A 20,717-nucleotide genomic window follows, 5' to 3' on the forward strand; every position below is an offset into this window, starting at 1 on the left:
GCTGTTATGTTTTTTTTTTGTTTGTTGTTGTTGTTTTGTTGTTTTTGTTTTTCTTTGATTTGCATTAACTTTCCTTTTTATCTTTTTTCTTTTTATACATGTTCGAAAAATAAATAAATTCATTCATTCAAAATTCATTAATTCATTCATCTAGTTCTACTAAGTGAATATAAAAAAAAGATGAAAACAGGCATAACCATAAGTATGGAGAAGCAGTCTGACCTCTGATTTCAATTGTTGAAATACAAAACTTATTTCTTCAAATACATTTCTTTTGGATTTCATGTGGATAACCTGTGTAGGTATGCTCCACAATCACATTTATCACCTCATATGTTCAAATAGTTCTTACAAATACTTCTTAAATGCTTCACATCTAGGGTGTTGAATTGAGGAAGTAGAATAGTCTAAAAAGCAATGCCACAGTCAAATTTGCTGATGACAGTATCTGATAGGAATGAAACATCCAACAACAATGAAACAGTCTCAGAAGGTATTCAGTGGTGTTTACGCCACAACACAGCAAATACCAAAGAACTGATAAGAGCTTTCAGAAAATTGACACACACTGAGCACTCTGCATGCACAGCGAAAAAAGTAGATACCTTCAAATTCCTTCAGCTGACCTCGTCTCAACTACAAACATCTCAGAATGAACTTCCTCAGGAAGCTGTAACAGCTCTTTATCCTCCTACCCCGTTGATCAGTTTCCACTGGTCACAGAGAGCATCCTAAACTACTGCTGTCGTGAAAACAAGAAGGACCTGCAGCAGGTGGTAAGCATGACAGACCCCCTTGACTGAGAAGCACTGATTGTCAAGAAAACACACAAGACTCCATGTAAAATAACCCCCCAATCCCCCAAATATGACTAAAAACATGCACCAAATATGTATTGTTTCTGGCTATCTTTAACTTCTAATTGATCTGACATCAAAAATATATTTTTCAAGTCCAAATTAACTTAGGATTGTTTCTGTTGATTTAATTTTGATGCTGTGTTAAACTAAACCGTATATTTGTCTTTAAAATGATACTACCATCGTCTGCTCGTACTTTGTGTATTTAAGGCTTAGTGAAATGACCTTTAAAAGTGCATCAACTTTTTATAAAGCGCTAATTTACACTCCTATTATGTCTGAGAGCAGGCTAATTAATAGCTCCTTAAATACAAAGATTTAAGTCTTTGCTGGCACACTGAGGTACTCAGCAGGCATCATGGGAAGCCAATGTCAGCCCACAGAAATTAAAGGAAAGATTTTATTACTCTCAGGACTTTTTAATATTAAAACTAAATAAAAGAACTTGCTCTGTTTAAAAAAAAAAGTTATGAAGAAATGTAGATAAAAACAGCATGCATTTATTGCAATCCACATGAATTCATAAACCCAAAGAAGACATCTTCTGAGAAATAAAAGTTTTACCGTACATAGAGAAAAGTTGAGAACCCATCCTCGCCTCCCAAAAAAAAAAAAAAAAAAACCCTAAAATAAAACAGATACACATATGGACATCAATGGGATTAATTCTGGGGGTTTCAGGAGAGGACTGCAGTCCTGGGTGCTCCTTTACATTTTCAGGACATATACGATTACGCTTGAAAGGTTTTCTCTTGCCTGAAAATTCAGACCGCAGGCAGGCCAGGTCAGCAGTCGGACTCTTCTACTGTTAATGGACTTCACTTATACAGCTGTTTTCAATACTTCAATGGTCTAAAAGCACATTACAGCGCATTCAGTCAGTCAAATTCACCTATTTGTGCACACACACTCTTACACTAATGGTGACGGCTGCTAAACCTCCACTCGGAGCAACTTGGCATTCAGTATCTTACATTTTCACATACGGGCAGGGCGAGATGGGGAATCAAACGCCTAGACATGCAATTGGAAGACGACTCGCTCTTGCACCTGAGCCACAGCCTTGAGGCCGTGTTGTTTGGATGGATGCAGCTTGTGATTTTGCATTGATAAAATATGCTGGATTTCCCCTTTAATGAAAGGTCTGAATGAAAACACGCAGAAATGCTTCAACATTTTACACCTGGTCGATGTTCTGTTGCGAGAATGATGTTCATGGGAAAAACTTCAAATGCGACAGACGTGACTTTTCAGAGAAATTACACACAATTATTCAGAAATGTTAATGTCACAATCGCATGTGCCATCCTGGAGGAGAATTAAACAGCTGGATTTGAATGTCATCGTCGCTCATCAAAGTTCCTCGTGACAAACAATGGAAACTCGGCTCAAAGGAGAACAAACACCGGTTAACCGGGAGGTGCACTGCAATGTTTAATAGGTCTGCAAATGTAAATGAGAGGCCATGATCCCACACATGGGGTCGGACATAACTCGAACACCAATAAGATAAATGTTATGATTTCTGAGCTCAGTCGGTGAGGAATAAATCACCCACCAGTGCCACGCAACGCACGGTGGCTACGGTTTTGCTGCACTTGCACCTGTTTCCTTGCACTACAACACAGGGAATGTTAGTTTGAAGAATAAAAGGTAGCTGCAGTTTCACAGAGGAGCTGTACTTGCGGTCCACTGAGAGACACAGTTGGATGTCTTTTAGAGCCATTAGAGGACTCATAGCTCCAAGGCATTCAGGCACTGGCTTCACCCCGGAGCTTGCTGGTACTTAAAATATGCATGTATACTTGAACAGATGTGTAATAGCTGAATAAATGAAGCAAAGTTCTCATGGCTCAGCTTTCTCAAACTCCTGAAATAATAATAGAAAAAAAAAAAAAAACATCCCAGCAAATCTATCGGCTCCTCTTCTTTCAAAACAATGCTCCATTGTTATGAGGGTCTACTTGGGGGCTGTCTGGCCTACCTATCCCAATCTCCTTCTGTAACAATGGGGCGTGTGTGTGTGTGTGTGTGTGTGTGTGTGTGTGTGTGTGTGTGTGTGTGTGTGTGTGTGTGAGTGCGTGCGTGCGCAGGTGTGGGAACAAAAGAGTTGGCAGGAACAAACGTACAATGTCGAGCTCAGAGTTGACATAAAGGGTGAGAGCAATCCTCTCCCGGCTTGAGAGTGACCAGGCTCACCTTGTGAGGATTCCTTTGTTCGCTTTAGGTTGTAGCTCAATCAGTGGCTCACCCCTCCACCCCAGTCCACCCCCCCCCAAAAAAAAGGTGGGACACAGTCATCCTTTCAGAAAGGAAAATAAGATTTTCTGTAACCCCTTAAGTGAGTTGTCTGCCTTGTTTTTTTTGTTGAAAGAAATTATTTTACACATCGGAAGACTTTTGATTGAGACTAAACTCAAGGTTGTGAACATCCTAATTCATCCATCTAATTAAAATGAATTTAATAATCAATTCAGAATGGTTTCTTATTTATCTTCTGTAGTCGTGGAAATGAAGGATTGACGAAGTGTGTCGCACTTTGTATTTCCCAAAACACCATGAGTGACGGTGTTGTTATCCTCAACTGACCTCTGCTTTTCTTATGTGTCACTGAGCAGCATACATGTTTCCTATAAATGGATTAAAACTCTATTTGAGGCTGTTTTTACTTTTTGCTATGTTGTAAAAACAATCAAAATTGTGTGACTTTTATTCAAATTGGATCAATTTGGACTTACTGTAATGTAGTAATTGTTTCGCTCAGTGATGTACATTATAGCACAACAACTGTGGGGGATAGAAACATATTGTCTGCAGTACAATGTTATTAATCAGTGATGAGGGGGCCACAGGCTGACTGATCCTTCCAACAGGTTGAGTGATTGAAAGATGGACAAGAAATCAAAGCTACAGGCAGCATTACAAACAACAACTACAACAAAAAAAAAAAAGCAGTAAATGGACAAGTTTTCAGTCAGGAAATTATTATTATTATTTTTTAAATAGCTGCATTATACAGGATGGTCTGTCTCCTCGATCTGAGCACCCAGAGGAAAAATCATTTGGATTTTATGCCGTCTTGTTTAAAATAACGGCATGTTTGCAAAGATAGTATGAAAATGTTGATAATTTTTCAGAGTGACACCGATTAAGAATTGAGGATTAGCAGCTTTACCGACTTCTGCAATGATCACTTTACACTGGGCAGTTTAATACCTTTGATCAGACCTCTAACTAGCTCTTAATGGTAGTGAACCAACTATCTACTGTTTGAACAACGAAGTTACGGTGTGCATGTTTGACTCTAGTTGCTAATATAGTTTATCAATCAATTTTCAGGCCATAGATCAGGATCATGCCACTTTTTATCAACCATTTTCAATTTAATCCCCCACACTGACAGCATCAGAGAACAGCAAAGTTAGGAAAGGATATCAAAGGTCAACCATTCAATGTGCATTGATTTTGTATGTGATCACTCATTTTTGGCAATTTTAGTCGTTATTAACTCAGATTTCTGTAGAATGAAAACTCCAAACACAAAAAGTTGGTCATGAATGTAGTAAGACATTCAATGCTCAAGGTTTTTTTTTTCTTTTTTTTCCTTTTGCAGTCTATAGTGTATCAGAGTTGGTCCAGTAAAGGAGTTTAAGGAGACTGAAGTTTTTTTTTTCTTTGCTTAAAAAAATAGTTTCAATTAGTTTCCTCCTTGAAAAACTCAGTTTACTTTTATCTGGAGCGAAAGCTTATGACTTATAATCTCTATTTTCAATGTATGCTGTTCCATGTTATGTTGAAGAACAGTAGACAGAAGCACCTTCTTTCTTTTGAGCCTGACTGGACTTTTACTGCAGTCTCATGCGTGAAAATGAACTTTAATTGCATCAAGACGGCGATGTACCACAACTCACCTCACTTTAAGATGAGCACGGACATGGACAAATGTGTGCACATGCATTTAGCGTCTCAGCAGCACGGGTGTCAGATGGGAGAATGATCATCAATCTGACACGAGTGCTGTGTTTATGCCGTGTTGGGCTGGGAGCAGGACGGGACTCAAAATGTGTCCGTGGAAGTCGACACAGGGGGAGCAATCTGTCATATTTCTGTGAAGTTGAAGAAACCAGCTGCTGGCTGTGTGACATACGTATAAAACGATTTCCAATCTCTGCAAGACACTCAACTAATCTAATTGAAAAGGAATTACTTCTTCTTCTTTTTACGACACTAAAGGGATGTTTTGACGCTGAAAATGTCAAAAATCAAAAACTGACGATTTTCAACACCTACTGTAACGCCTGAATTGCTTTCTTATTAAAACATAAAACAGATTTTCTTAATGAAGTTGAGCAAAAATAAAACTGCCAACTATGATCTTGAATCAAATGAAAATTCTCTACATCTATGAACTCTGGAGAAGATCAGTTCAGTTTGATATGGTAAAGCCTTTATAAGTAACTGTACTGTTCATCCATAATAGAGGCAGATGGTAGCTTACTATGCAGGCTCTGAATGAAAAGATAACCTTCGCACACCCATAAGGATACATGCAAAGAAATAAGCAGTGAATGGGCATTCACCATAATGTAATATAAGGATCGAAATTGTTTCCTTCTGTCATCACTTTTGAATACATTGGTTTAATGTTGTTGAGCTGTGGAACAACAAGATAAGATACTCACTGTAGAGAATCGTGCCCTGTGTAGATCTTGTTTTTACTGTCAGGGAGAGAAAAACCGCGCGGTCCTTGACCGCAGCGCGTTGATTACTGCTATCACCAGAACGCTGGAGAAGAAATGCAAGAGGCTGCAGCTCCAAATAGGATGTGCCATCAAACGAGGGGATGTATACTGTGGAATCTAAAAGAGAGGATTAGAGATTGGTTAAAAGAAAATCAATTGGGGGGGAAAAAAATCATGTTAAATGGATAGACATTTTTGTAAACAAGTATGAAAGTATGATAAAACTACAAAGAAAAATTAATCTTGTGGCAATGCTGAAAGAGTTTCCCGTTTGCAAGCTGAGCAGCAAATACTTTCTGGTTTCTGCCGTTGAAACACTGCTGGCCAGTCCTTGAGCGGAGTCAGCAGGGCACTTGTCAGGGCTACGTTCTAATGTGTCACTTCCCGCTGGATGACAAAGTGGTCTGACTTTAAGGAAAGGTGGAGGAGGTCGTCAACTCCACCAGCCCAGCGATGATCTGCTGGCCTCCTGCACTAAGGACGCTGCACACCTGGTGGATGGTGAGCTGTTCAGGTGCGAGACAGTCGATTCAAAATAGGCCACCGCGACCTCGGCTCAGGGGACTCTGCCTTCAGGATCCGACTCTCAAGAAAAAAAAACGCAGTTTATTCTCAGCTGAGAAGTCATAATATGAAATATGTGTAGATCTGCAAAAACCGTATCTTCATGAAGCACGTTGAAAAGTTAGGGAATTTTTTGTTGCAGCAATGTGCAATTGGAAAGCTTCATTATTTCACTTGCAAATGGTTCCATTAAAGTAAGGAAAATGCATTTCTTGGATGAGAAGCAGAGCTCAATATGTGGGCTGGATCAATATCAAAATCCAAATAAAAAAAAAAAGGCATGGCTGACTGTCACTATCAGGTTTAATTACACTGGTGTCAACAACACTTGTACTTGAAGCTGGACGTGTGGACAAATGTTATATTCAGTCCTCAATCTGCTCGCGATGATTACTAACTGGAAAAAAATTGGGAGGGAATTCTCAATGTGGAGACATAAAACAAAATAGTATGCTGCTACCGTTATCAACACCAGAGCTTCACAGTTTGGAAATAAAGTTCAGGTTGACCAACACAGTCACTGTGTGCTCACTCAGCTGTGTGTGAACACCATGGAGAACAGCATGAGGAGGGGGTGCTGTTAGATCTGTGTCAGTCCTTCACCTTTTTGGAGAAGGAATCATTGAAAAAAAAGAAACACACACACAAATGTCTTCACTTTTTAGGCCGAGTTTACACATTTCAATGAGGAGGAAACATTGAAATATAGTTTAAAATTATGACATTTTGACATTGGATACAATAAATTCTTCAAATATCCTCTGAGAAACGACAAGAAAGACACTAACAGAAAATAACATTAAATGGACAATTTAAGAAAATCAATTTCAAATTGTGTAACTGAACGTAATTGGATTTTGTCTTGTAGTGAGTCTCCAATTTATAAATTGCTGAAATATTTACATGAATGTAAAAAAACTAAATGGAACTGTCCACTTAAAACAGAAAGAATCCATTATTCTAATTTACCAGAAGGATTTAGTAACAAGTGATTGTAATGTACCCATTCATGAAATCAATTTATTCCTTTACACCGTCTTCAGATCTACACAGGAGATTCTCAAACACACTGCTATCCAGCCTAATCCGATCAAGTTAAATACACTTGCAATTTTGAATGAATGCAAATAATTTGATCAGATTTGTTTATATATATATATATATATATATATATATATATATATATATATATATATATATATATATATACCATTCTGACAAATATTCAAATCTAATAATCAAAATGTTACTATTAACTATGACTGCACATTATTGGTAATCATGGCTTTAAATGAGTGCTCAGTAAACTTTTTTTTTCATCTTTTTTGGTCATTTTTATTGAAGGTCTATCACTCTGTAGTTGCATACTCAAACTGAATACGTATTGAAAATGTAGCACTGAGCCCTGAGGTGTAGGATAGCGCGTCAGGAGCCTCATTTACGAGCAACCTCACAAAAACTTGCGGTATTTTTTGAAACATTTGCTGTTGGTGTTCATGGCAACATATCAACACTCCCGCGTTCACCTTTCTTCCATTTTCTGTTCTTGACAACTTTACCCAAACAGAAGTATGGTAGTTGTTGGAAGCTTTTTTTTTTTTTTTTGATTTGCAGTTTGACTGCTTGTTACATGAGTCAGACAGTCCCAATAGACAGCTAATACTTTGTTAGTGGGTTTGTCCGTGTCAGCGGGGATAGATAACAGGATTCCTGAGGTATCAATCAGTCATGTCGACAGGGCATCCTGAAAATAGCCCTAACGAGCCGTAGAAAAAGGGGTCAAGAAAGTGAAAGTATCAGTGAGGTGAATTGCAGGGATTGACAATAAGAACTGCTCAGTGGCCCGGGGGCCAGTAGGACACTGACTTGTTCCAGTTTAATGATTAGTCACTACATGAACACCCGTGAAGGTTTTCTATTCGCCCTAATCCTGTTTTCTTTGCCTGCGCAGTACAGCCGCTTAGCCATTTTTCTATTCTTGCTCTTTCCCCGACCAACAAGAGTGCATGACTCCTCTGGATTGTGCAGAGAATGACGTTGGGCATACATGACAGCCAATGCTTTCAGATTACAAAGAGAGTATAAAAACGGACTCTTTTTTTTTTTTTTTTTTTTTTTTCTGTAGAGGGAGTGGTTTTCTTGGGCTGAAAAACTGAAAAAATCAATCCTATAATATTTGCTGGCGCTTTCTGAGTGAGGCAGATTGAGCTGGCTCGTTTTTAAAGGCACCAGCAATTACAGCAAACACATACTAGATGCCCACAGAAAGAGCTGGCAGCACCTCGTCCGCGTGTTGGCAAAGCAGGAAAACAACAACCCCTCATCAGGTCCCATTAATGTCAAACACAAAAACAGAGAAGCTCACCACCTTTAAAACAGCCTTTGCTGTTTGATGGGTTTTTATTTTGTCCGTTTGTTATTTTGTCTGACACCATTTACAGTCAGCCATCCCTCTGTCTATGTATATTATAGTGCTGGCTATAATCTAAAGTTTGACTGAAACTTTACTTTATTTGTAGTCAATTACAAGTAAAAGTTAGATTAAAAAGGCACTTTTCGCAATAAATTTTTCTAAAACAGATTTTTTTTGAACCAGCATTGCCTCTAGCAGGCAATCAATTAAATACAATGTATAAAATATTTACTTTAAAATCTAATCACTCAGAAATTTCAAGCATATAATAATTACACAAAGGGAATAAAATTTTGATAGGAAGCAGGTCTCTTCCCTGCAGTAGCATACACGTGTTGGTTTCACAAAAATTCTCTGCATAATGTGTATGTGAAAATACAGACATGCATCGCTTGAGGCAAATTTTACTTTGACCAAACAACTTGTCCTAAAGCTTTTAATTGAACATATGAGGGGGTCAGCTGCAGAAATTCTTGCTTTCAAAACTAAAACTATTGTCAAGAGATCAGCGCTACTTCCCACTTTCAATTTATCTGATGCTTTGTTTTTGTTGTTTTCTGGTTAAAGTAACCAGAAAGGGGATGCAATATTTCCATTCTGTACCAGAGCAACTCGCATCACATACTTAATAGTGACTTTTTTATACATTTAAATATTTTAAAAAATGTAAGTCAAGTACCCAAAAACAGCACTTCATCCTTATAATCAAACTTTCAAGAATGTCACAAAGTTACATTAAATTAGGTCTTTCAGAACAACTGATTTGACATTGCGAACAATGACACACATTTAGTTATTAGAGGAGCTAAAAATGTAGCAGTGTTTTTAATAGTTGAATTCATTTTTTTCAGTTTGACTGCAGGCAAGTAATAAAGCACTAACTCTGACCCTTTCTTTTAATCCTCTTCTGCGTTCTCTTTGTCCTCTAGGAATTTGCTCAATAATTTGCAGATGAACTCAAACATGTATTTAAAAAAAAAAGTATTTATTTCTTTGCATCCTTTTTTCAAAAAAATCTGATTAGGAGCAATATTTAGAGACAACTGAAATAAGGCAGCTGTGCTCTGAGGAAGACAAGTTACAAGAAAATGACCATGAATGAGGACAAGAGAGTGCACAATCTTATTTGGATTAATGCCTTGGTTAGGTAAAAGTTGTTGAAATGACATAAATGGGACAGAATGGTGCTCCCGACTTTCATTTTATTATTCCTTTCTGGCTGACTTCCTATATCACGGCTTCAGATATACGAGGGCATAAGGACATAACTCAATGAGCCAAAGAAGGAGGTCATGATCAATACAGACCAAGCCTGAATAATTTCCTGCCTCAGTGGGTTTGTCTTTTATGCCTTCTTTCTTACCTGGCAGCCATTTACTCCATACCTAATTTCAGTGATCACTTTCCACTGAAAGCTCACACACTTGACAGAATGTCTTTGGCAAGGTCTACAACCTGCTGTGTCTTCTTTGAAGAGACAATTTATCATAGCTTGAGACTTTGACGCACCCAGCTGAATTGGTTTTATCTTGACAAAGCCTGTCTTATGGTTGGCTCCGTGACATCAAATACTCAGTCAACCACCAGGCACTGGCACGGACGGTGGGACACCCGACCAGAGGCACAGCTGATGGAAAAAGAGCCGGGTTCATGTCAGACACGACTTCTGACTGATTTCATGCACTGGAAAGATACCAAAAAAAAATCTTTGATTGTACTGATTTAGTGGATGTTGCAATATGTTACATGTGTTGTCGAGCTACGTGTAACACCAGCCTGGAAACTACATATATGCTGCAATACATGAGACGGTATGACACCAGGCATTCTGGCCACAACAGAGGAGTCAGAATCCAGCACTGACTAATATTGTGCAGGTTCCACTTCTGCAAGCAAAACTTCGAAGACTTCTGGAATTGATTCTACACGTAAAGAAATCCAGATACGTCAATCAGCTTTGGCCGAGAATCGGTTCACTGCTTTTCCCTTTGTTCAGCTGCAGTAATTCAGTTATCAGAATTGGACCTGTCATACATTTGAACAACATAAACATAGCTGTTATAACAACTTGAACTCTAAATTTGTATCAATATTAGATAAATGAATAAAGGCTGTACAGACTAGTGCAAGTCACATTTCCCTTCAGGTACAGTATGTGCTGCGACACGCCAGTGTTTCATCGAGGACACAAACAAGTCCACATCATTAGTCACCGGCCAGTATGATGTATCTATAATTAACAGAGAGCAGGGGCTCTCCTCTTCTCATGTGGCTGCTACTTAATTCAACAAGATGTGAGGACAAGGTTGTCACCCGGCAAAGTTGCAGCAGCAGTACACACTGGCGAGGCAGTCAGCATGTAAACAGCCCCTGGACTCTGTCTGCAGGCTAGAAAACTGGAGCTGCGAAGCACATCAGTGCGAGAGAGCTCACATGAGACTGCACTCTGTTAAACCTGCGAGAGTGGACTTTTGAGGAGGAGTCATTCCTCAAAGTCAGCAGAAATGACACTAAAAGGCCACCGCTGGTATTTAAAGGAAAAGTTTATGGGAAGGAAAAGTAAGCAGGAAGTTACTTTCGGGTAGAAAATACGCGGCACATATCAGAAGATTGTGAGACGATTTTACTGTATCCGACATCAGGTTGATTCTACAGGAAATGGGGGCGCCCCACTCCATATTTTAGCGCAATGCCTTATAACGACACATGTGAGATAACAGAGGAAGCGGTTAGCACTATTACCTCACAGGGATCATTTATCCAGTTCGAGTCTGAGCCGGGCGTTTCTGTGCTGAGTTTACATGTCCGTGGGAAGTCGAGGTTAATTACTGGCTTTTTATCTGTAGGTGTGGATATGAGTGTGTTATCGACCTTTGACCTCACTCATAATCAGCCGGGATTGGCTCCATGTTTCTAAGTTGGACGAAGCGTTGTAAAAGGTGGAAGAATCGTGAGAAATGTGAAAACACTCAAACAAAAGAAAGATCATTTCCATTATGCTAACACTTTACGGGGAGGCCCATTTTCTCTGAGATCATATAGTTAGAGTGAGATGACAGAAAAATCAGAAAAACTGGTTTTGCTTTTTATTTTTTTTTTTCTTTGCATCTTTCCTAACTGGCCCAACAAAGCAGCATCCCTGTGATAAAAGCAGAGGGGAGCACTGCTTTTCCTGGATGTAACCGCCTCTCGTGGGAATAACAAATGAGAGTGAAGTCTTAAAAATAGCACCGTTTTTATTACAGTGCCTGAAGAGACAAATAACATTTCAGCAGATTACTTAAACACCTGTAAATTAGCATTTTTCGAACACATGGCAGACGTGTCAGACCAGGGTGCCAGGTGCACACAGGCTGCTCAACTCATGTTAATGACTGTTAACATTAGCTGTGAGCGTCGCTCTGTCTAGACTTCCGTGTGTTCAGTAAATACAAGATTATGCCTATCAGCGTACATCATTTTCAAGGATTGCAAAGGTGAATAAATGGTTGAATGCCAAAGCTGAAACTATCCATTGTTAGTATGAATGACACGAAAAGATTGCCTCGTCATTATTCAACACTACTGTGTGAAAATACAATGCGTTGTATACAAAGAAAGGACATCAGTCTTGAATTACATGGAACGAAATAAAGCTATATTATGACAGCTCGTCAAGTAATTAATGTAGATGATGCAATGCTTGCCGTCAAACACAGTTTCTTACATTTTATATTTTTTTGATCTATTTTTCAAATAAGGATGTTCAAAGAAAATGGTCAAAAACTTTGCTCCGTTATGCCTTTAAAGGTGATGCTCTCTAAAGTAACACTTCTTATAATCAGCACAACTATTTTTCCTTTGTTCATGCTGAGGTGACCAAATGCGGTCGCTGCACAATGGAGGGTGAAAGAACATCTCTTGTGTTTTTTCCGAAGGAGAAATGTGTTTTACCCCAGAGAGCAGGAAGTGTGAAAGCCTTTTCTTTACATGAAGGATGTTTTCATATTGTGTGTGATTTTTCTTTCGTTGCCATTAAACCTGGCTTTTCTTGCGACAGCTTCACAGTCTTCTCTTCTTAATTGGCCCTTTCTGTCGAGCCACCTGTTCGTGCACATGCAAAGTGTCATTTACAGTAACTTTAAGTTACAAAAAATATTAAAGAATTCATTCACTGGAATAGTCTCAAGCAGACAGACAAATGTAGGCTTCTCATTTCTAGTCCATAATTGCATTTTCATTTTTTTTTTTTTTGTTGGCTTAAATAACTTGTTTTTCTGACAGACTTAATCATCTTTTTTCCTACCTAATTGCATTTATGTTAGCTAATTTGTCGCTGTATGTTAAGCAGAAACGAAATGATGTTGCACGGTTCTTGGCAACTTTTGCTGAGATACTGTCACAAACTCTTGTGGTAATTTCTCCTGACAGATCACAAATGTTCCCAAAACACTGACAGATTCACAGCTACAGCACGGCGGAGAACCAATTTACAATGTAATATATGAACAGCATAAAATAAAACTCAGATGTTGTGCACCAAATGCATGTTTCATTATGTTTATCCTGACACACTTGCATATGATTGTAACCTAAACAATCAGCCGCGTTACACTGATTTTTTTACTGTGGCATTGTAAAAGAGTTGGTCAAGTAGCTGAAGTACCTGAAAGCTTAGAGCTCTCAGCACTTAAATTATCCTTCAAAATTCATAAAGCACATTTTATTTTAAACAAATCTGATTTTCCACAATAATTAAAAAATTAAACAAATACTCCACCTGAATTCAGTAGCAACAGTTAAGCTTTAAGAAATAAAAGCTGTCCCATTAGTAATCCAAATACTATTATGTACTTATTATGTTATTACCATAACTCGTACCTTCTTTCGATATTTTGGCCTTCAAACTGAGCATTGAGCATGGAGTCGATCGTCCCAGGATATACCTAACTTCTGTTCGGCCCGTAAAGATATGTACTTGCCGTCATTGTCATTTTATTCTTCGTTCTTATTCAGTTGTGGAATTCACAGTGTTCTAGGCAGCAGACACTGAAGCCTCAAAACATTTTCTTGCAGAATGTGGTGAATTGAGGTTCAAATCAAGTCAATCACTGATCAACTGCTTTTTTCCAAGAAGCAATAATTTGCATGTTTTTTCTTGTAAAAGAGCAATAATGCATGACGACGGACAGTTTCTCTTTGTGAAGCAGTATTTTGAAAGTGGGGGAAAGAAGGAGTCCCTTGATATTGTGGCTCCACTGCTGTCACTAAGATGTAGATTTTTATAACTTTCCAGTTGGATCTGAACCAGGGTCGCTCACACTCAAGGTCGTGGCTTTTTGCTCAGTACTATTCAGAGTCCAGTCGTCACCCGGGTCATCAAATACGGTCGGACTATGATTTTGTTTATCCTTCTCTTTTGCATTGCTACACCAGGAGGAAGTGATGATGCATGGTCCTTCTCTGGAGACGGTCCACGTATATGGCACGCTGTGACAGGATGCAGGTCAGAAGCTTCAGTGCGAGTCGTGTAATTATCCATCAATGTGCCTAATTCATGCTCGCGGTATCCTTTTAATCTGCGCAGAGGGTTTAATCATACACTGCATCTAGAGTGCAATGCCATGAACAGCTATCAAACCACAGTATCTGAAATGCGTCACAGTTATGAGCCGCTCGGCCTCTGTTATCAAGCACACAAGCAATTAATTCCCATGTTCTAGTGTCGCCGCTGCTGTCAGTGACAGAGGCCGACGACAACAGTGCAACGCAGGATCCAGTTTCCAACACCGACGGAACATCATGTTTGGCACAGAGGCGAAAAGGGATGTCAGAAGCTAAGTCAACAGCACTGTGACAAAGTCTGCAAAGGAGAAAGTCCTTAGTATGTGTGTCTAGCACTGCTGTCTCCTTGGTATTAGAGCCTCAGTGGCTGCTACAAAATAAATATTTTTTGGTTGGAACCAAGGTAAGAGCTTCAGCAGAATGTTGAGCAAACGCTGCAAGGTCGTTTTCCCGGTCGCATGGGCGTTGGAGGTGAGCATGGACGGCACGGCAACGGTTCAAGCTGCTTATATGGGTCTTTCATTTCATTAATCATAAACTGAATAATTCACATCACTCAAAATTCTTCATGCGGCCGACTCTATTCTCCCTCGCAGTGAAACCTATTAGCCAAAGAGGTTCAGCGTATATTAACCGACATAATTTGTTGGCTCACTCCTGACGATGTTGCCGTGTAGGTCACAACCCAGTGTTTTTAAACTTCGTATCACGCCTGTGTGTGATTTATGTCATGGATGAAAAAAAAAAAAAAAAAAAGAGGCAAACAAACGCAGAGATCCTCAAGCTTACCTTTCTCGCAAAAGGTTCCGGTAAAATGAATCGGGCACTGACAGGAAAGGAAAGCGCCGCCCGGCTGCGGATGACACGTTCCTCCGTTGCGGCAAACACCGTCACGGCAAAGCTGAGGTTCATGCAGAGGGTGCTGTGGTTTTAGTGCGCGAGCTGCCACCGTTGTTGTGTTCACCGCGCCGGTGGAAGTTGATTGAGTTGTCAAACTTGAGAAACTTGCAGAGGCTTCTGTGACATTCACAGTATATCTACAAGACACAAAAGTTTGAGGAGGTTCAGCTGGTGAAAATCCAATTTTGCTAGAAGACAGTGTGCTTTTAAAGCTAAGGATAGAGTTGAAGTGAGTTTATCTCTTCAATGAGATGTAAATATACACGGGAGTCATTTACCAAGTAGACATATTTTTGACCACAATCCCAGGAAGTAAAAACAACCCAAGTGACTTTCCTTATTAAATCTGATAAGGCAAAACATGATTTATTATGTCCGATCCCCTCTGCATGTGCCAAGGAATATGGGAAACCATGTAAAAACAAAAAAAAAAAAAAAAAAAAAAAAAAACAAGAAAAACAACCCATGGCAAGTGAAAAATAACATTTAAAAGGTTGGTTCGTCTTTCGGGATCCAGACTCTACCTGCATCGATCGATGTTGCTGCCGGCAATGGCATCAGATGTGTAGAAGCTCCTCAGTTCGTTCATTTCAATTACCTCGATGCAGCCGGTGTAGTTGTGGAATGGCTTTGCTCTCTTTGGGAGAAAATAAACGCAAAGACGAGATTCATTATTTTACTGTGTTAAATACATAAAAGCACGAAAGCGTTCATGACACTGTGAATTCAGAAAAGCAGGCAGAACAACCAGCTCTCACCTGATTTGGAAGATACTGCTGTGGCAGACCACCTGTGAAGATGTGGTTCGTTCTTTGAATTGCGTGTCCCGGCCAGTAATTACTGGTTGTGCTTTTAATTTTCCCATAACCAGAGAGAGTCAGCTCTGCTTCACAAGGGGCGAGATGTTGTCTGTCAAAACAGAGCAAAAAAAAAAAAAAAAACACTTTATAAAAACTTGTAGTATAAATTAATGCTTCTACTTAAAATACAAGTATTTCAATAAAAAGCAATGCTCTTCTTATGCTCGTTTGATGCTTTAATTAAAACATGTCTGCCACTTGGAACCGATCCATTACTCTCTATTGGTTTCAATCATTTCTGTACTTGGAAATTTCTGTGAGAACAAAATGCTGAGCTTAAATCGCTATAAAGGAGAGAAATATATTGTAACTGGGATTGCATGTTAATTAACGGTGTAGCAAAAGCTTATTGACGTGGTTCTGTAAAATTAAAATCTGAAATATTGAGTCCTACCGCACCAAAAATTAATAGTTTATTCAAAGAGTGTTTATGTTTCCTGTTTGCAGCTATACAAGAAAAACAAAAACCAAAGTGTCACTAGCTGAAATAGTATAGACTTATGGTTTGTGGTAAACATGTATATTGCTGTTGTTTTGTAATCACAACACTTCACTCGGTGGTGTTCGCGCTGAAACCCTGATTTGTTTTCTCCCGTCGTCTTATGAGTCTCCTCGCAACTATTACGGACCCACCCCAAAGCCATTCATAGATTTCAAAAACCAATTCTCCACTCTGAAACAACAGGGGAGTGCAGATAATTACCTAAGTGCAGATTCTGGACTAACTGTCTGCAGCTCGAGGGTACTCAGACCACAGATGCTCGGTCCCCTCTCCAGTGTCTCCTGACACCCGTTGTTCCCTGAGTGGAAGTTAGGAGGTCCGTGAAGCAATCTAGTCTGATTTGTTAAGCCTGTGCTTTGCGGGCTGTTGCATATGCCCGCTAAACACTCGGGGCGCTAACTCCGAGCAGCATAAGTCCTTCCTCTAGAGCCAGCATGGAGAAGCGGTTAATTTAGAAGCAGTCTGCCAGAGCGGCCTGGCCCTCAGCCAGAGGGCACTGTGCTCACTGTCCTTGAGAAGTCAGCCCCGCTGGGTTTCTGTTTAACATATTGAAAAGCGTCTTTGACGGGAAGATATATTAAAAGTCTATAATGAGTTAGGCGGCGACGTCGAGGATGGCCGTGGCGTTGTAGCTCTGGGTCAAATCAGACAAAGATGGACGTACTCAGCCGTCAGACAATTACAAAGAGTTTGCTTTTGTGACACCAGAAACCATTTTTCCATACTCCCAGCCCTGGAGTTATGACAGCTCTCTTTCTTGCAATGTCTCGAGGGGTCGGTAACAGAACGCTATGATTGATTCACACTGCTGTTGTATTTTTTTTCTTCCAGGAACACCCCAGCCCAGGAAAAAAAAAAAAAAAGAAAACGGGTGGAGCTATCGTGGACCTTCAACCTGATTGGCCTGTGGAAAATTCAGGGCAGAGCAGCAGTGAAAACATGAGGCGAAAATCCCTCTCACCTGTGCAGCGCTGCTCTTTGTCAGAGCACATTTAAAATCACTTAAGTACCCCTGAAAGAAAACCTATCCTTCACTGCGCTTTAGCCAGTTTTACTACTGGACTGACTGGATTGATTCAGATGTTACGGCTGGAGGATTATCCAAAAATGTAAAAGAACTGCCTTTTTTGCCAAGTTAACTTTAACTTTGAGAATCTGACAGTGACTGAATATTACTGTGTGTTTCTGATGGAGCTCATTTTACAAAATGCTTGAAATGCTGGAGAAACCGCTGTGACTACTGTACAAGTTTAATACTAAATTTTTCTGTTTCCTGGTAGTTTTTTGTATTCTCTCAATATCATAAATGGTCAGGAGTTCTGATTTTTGAAAAGTTGCTCAACCCTGCCAGCGGTGGCAGGGATTAGATTTTGACCTACTGAAATGATGATGAACCCAAAACCTCCAAAAATGTGAATATGTCAGCACCAAAAAGTCTTCTATTTCTCTCTGTCGAAGCTAATTGTTCAGATTTGACATGAATTCAATATCAGTTGCTTTATTTCAACTTCCACCACATGCATAATAAACTGTGGTTCTTGAGGAGAAACCCCGATCCTTCTCATGTCAGAATATAATGGAGAGGCCTGCCAGCAACGCTGCACATGGGCTTAGAAACAATATAACTAAAGGGGCCGCAGCCTCACTTTAAATCATTTAAACATTGATTTTGTGCTCAGCTCGCGCTTGTTAATCTTTTCGTAATGAAAAACTGCAAATGAAGACTTTAGAACAGCCAATAAAACATGGCCAGTGATCGCTAATGCATTTTAATGGGCACATTCTGACGTTTGTTTTACTTCTTTAAAATGTAAGCCCATTTGCTTGTTGTAATAAAAACTACATTTTCAATCTGGTGATTCCTGCCAATTATATATCTTCCACTCCTGTATTAGCAGCAACTTCTCCATTAAAAAAATTGCCAGACTCGGAATGAGAGCGATAACTTGGGATCAAGCTAATACCACCTGAGGTGTCAAAGCTGTTTGCACCAAATTTGTATATTACCAAGATCTAAGTAGCTTATCATTGTAAATGTGCCTATTTTCTCAACATCAAATGTATTTCTGCCCTGAAGCGGAAACGTATCGCACTGCATCTGGTTCGATGGCCATTTAAATCCACCCTGTAAATTAAGAGCTACAAAATGAAACCATAACTTTTCACATCTGTTAAAAAGGAATTGACTCACGCAGCAGTAGAAAATCCTTTTTCCGAGGAGTGATCTGTATATTAACTGACCACAGAACCTATCTGAACGTTCACACTCGCAGTCAGAATATTAAATTACTAAAAAGGAAACGAAACGTACCTGACATTTACGATGTGAGCCGAGCCGTCGTCAACGCGGGCCGACGTACTCATCTGTGTAACTTCTTCCTCTTCATTACAGCAAAAGGCATACTGAAACAAGATGTGTTTGGTGTCACAGCTTTATTAGCCATTTCACTTTCAAGGGGAATTGTGAGAAAAGCTGAAGCACGGCGGTGAAACAAATAAAAGATAATCAAGAGGAAATTTGTGCTGATGTCTATTTTTACCTGCAAGGCTCCACCCGAGATGAAGAGTTTCATGAAAAAGAAATCCCCGTTTGTCGGTCCTTGGTCCACATACAGCAGGAGTCCTTGAGACGCTGTGGTTTGAAATCTCACTGTGATGTTGTTCAGCACACTGAGGTCAAGACCACCAAACTCCAGGTATGAATTCCCAAAATAATGAACGAAACTCGAGTCTATAGGAAACAAAAATAGACAGTTGAGATGGAGAGAAAAAGTAAACAAAAGGGGAGACAGACTTGGTTTTTTTTGTTTGCATTTTCTTGGCAGAATCCACTGCGATTTGCTATTGATCCCTGAAAGACAAATTCAACTTTTCATTTGCCTCCCTGTAGAGGAGAGGAGGTCAGTGCATGAGGTGGGCTACAGAACGGCGCCCTTAGAATTAATAAAGACTCAGTGTGGCTGAGGACACCTCAGCAGGGCAGACGCCAGTTGCCATGGATGCTTGAAAATGGACTTCCTGGTTTTTTGTTCCACGGGAACTGCAAACAGAACTGTAAGTAGCGACAGAGAGAGCAGCCTTGACCTGTATTCATCCAGTCTTTTTGGAGACGCTGATGGACGGAGATGAGTGCAGTAAGGGGAGAAACGACAGGCAGCAAATGGATGATTATTTTGAAAAGCAAATGAAAAGGCTTTAAGACGCTCCTGGTATCATCCTGGTTTCTTTTCGCTCACTGTACAGGAATCCTGTATATAGCCTTATTTGCCAAAAAAGCTATGAAGCATGCAAATGGCAGTATATTAGGTGAGAGAGGAGTCTTGGCTGAAATGAGCATTTTCATACAACTTTATTACATGCCTCATTTTATATTGGAATAACTTGGCTTATATTATCCATGAGAATGGGCAATTATGGGGCATTTCAGTAAAAGTCCCCCTGCCCACGAGCTTATTGGGGGTAGTGACGCAGACAAACTTAAAAGACTGACTCCAACTGGAAATTGCAGGCAAGCATTAGGGATGCTCATGCTCAATATACTTCTCATTTGAAGGAAATAGCGCAATTTGTAGTAGAAAAGTCAAACGGGAGAGCTTGTTAAAATGAAAGGCATTCCTGGGTGCACCTGTCTCATGCTCTGTCCGTTCTGATCCAGGAATAAAAAAAAAAAAAAGAAAACAAAAAAACATCACACTGGAGAAATCAGCGACGCACCTTTTTAGTCGCTGCCATGATTAATCGAGCAGCTGCAAGTGAGACCTTTATCAATATTTGTTAGACGTTCGTCCTATTAGGCCAGACCCCCTTTGATCTGACAGCGCGCCCCTTGGGGTATTTGGCAAACAAGCTAACCTAAATACCGCGACTTTCCCCTGAGAGCAATATGGCCAACACCCTGAGGAGAATCCCCATGATAGCATAAAAAAGTGAGAATTATCAGGAACAGATACTGTGATCTGTGAATTAATGAGGATAAATGCATGCGGCAACAATGCTGTGCAGTCTGCTGTTTGCTCCTTGACAATGGGGTTTGCCAATGCTGATGATGGAAAATTACCCCTCAGAGACAAAGCTATTCATTAATTTTAAAGCCTTGTTTAGTCTGATGTAGTCTTTGATGCAGTCTGAGGCCGCTGCCAGGAGGCAGTATCATGCCTCATTAGCAGTTAGCTTCGCTCTCTCCTTCAAAGGTCTCTCGTTTTTACCACTGCCTTAAATTTTCATACCATATTTTTCCACGCAAAAAGCTTCGGCCGACCGGTCGAACTAGATCTAAATTTTAAACGTACACAATGAAAAGTATCTTATTCATATCTACCTCATTCTATTATC

General features: G+C 39.8%; 1 protein-coding gene across 1 annotated transcript in view; it reads right to left on the bottom strand.

The window, feature by feature from the left end:
- Positions 1-20,717, bottom strand: part of eys (eyes shut homolog) — a 164,509-nt gene that overhangs the window by 49,693 nt on the left and 94,099 nt on the right. Inside the window, exons 34-39 of the mRNA XM_030106319.1 lie at positions 18,926-19,116; positions 18,697-18,788; positions 15,782-15,932; positions 15,548-15,660; positions 14,913-15,160; positions 5,543-5,719 (exon numbers count right to left, since the gene is read on the bottom strand). Of these exons, the coding sequence (XP_029962179.1) occupies positions 5,543-5,719; positions 14,913-15,160; positions 15,548-15,660; positions 15,782-15,932; positions 18,697-18,788; positions 18,926-19,116 (972 nt within the window). The remainder of the gene's footprint in view (positions 1-5,542; positions 5,720-14,912; positions 15,161-15,547; positions 15,661-15,781; positions 15,933-18,696; positions 18,789-18,925; positions 19,117-20,717) is intronic.

This window comes from Salarias fasciatus, chromosome 13 (genome assembly GCF_902148845.1).
Source record: "Salarias fasciatus chromosome 13, fSalaFa1.1, whole genome shotgun sequence".
Taxonomy (NCBI): Eukaryota; Metazoa; Chordata; class Actinopteri; order Blenniiformes; family Blenniidae; genus Salarias; species Salarias fasciatus.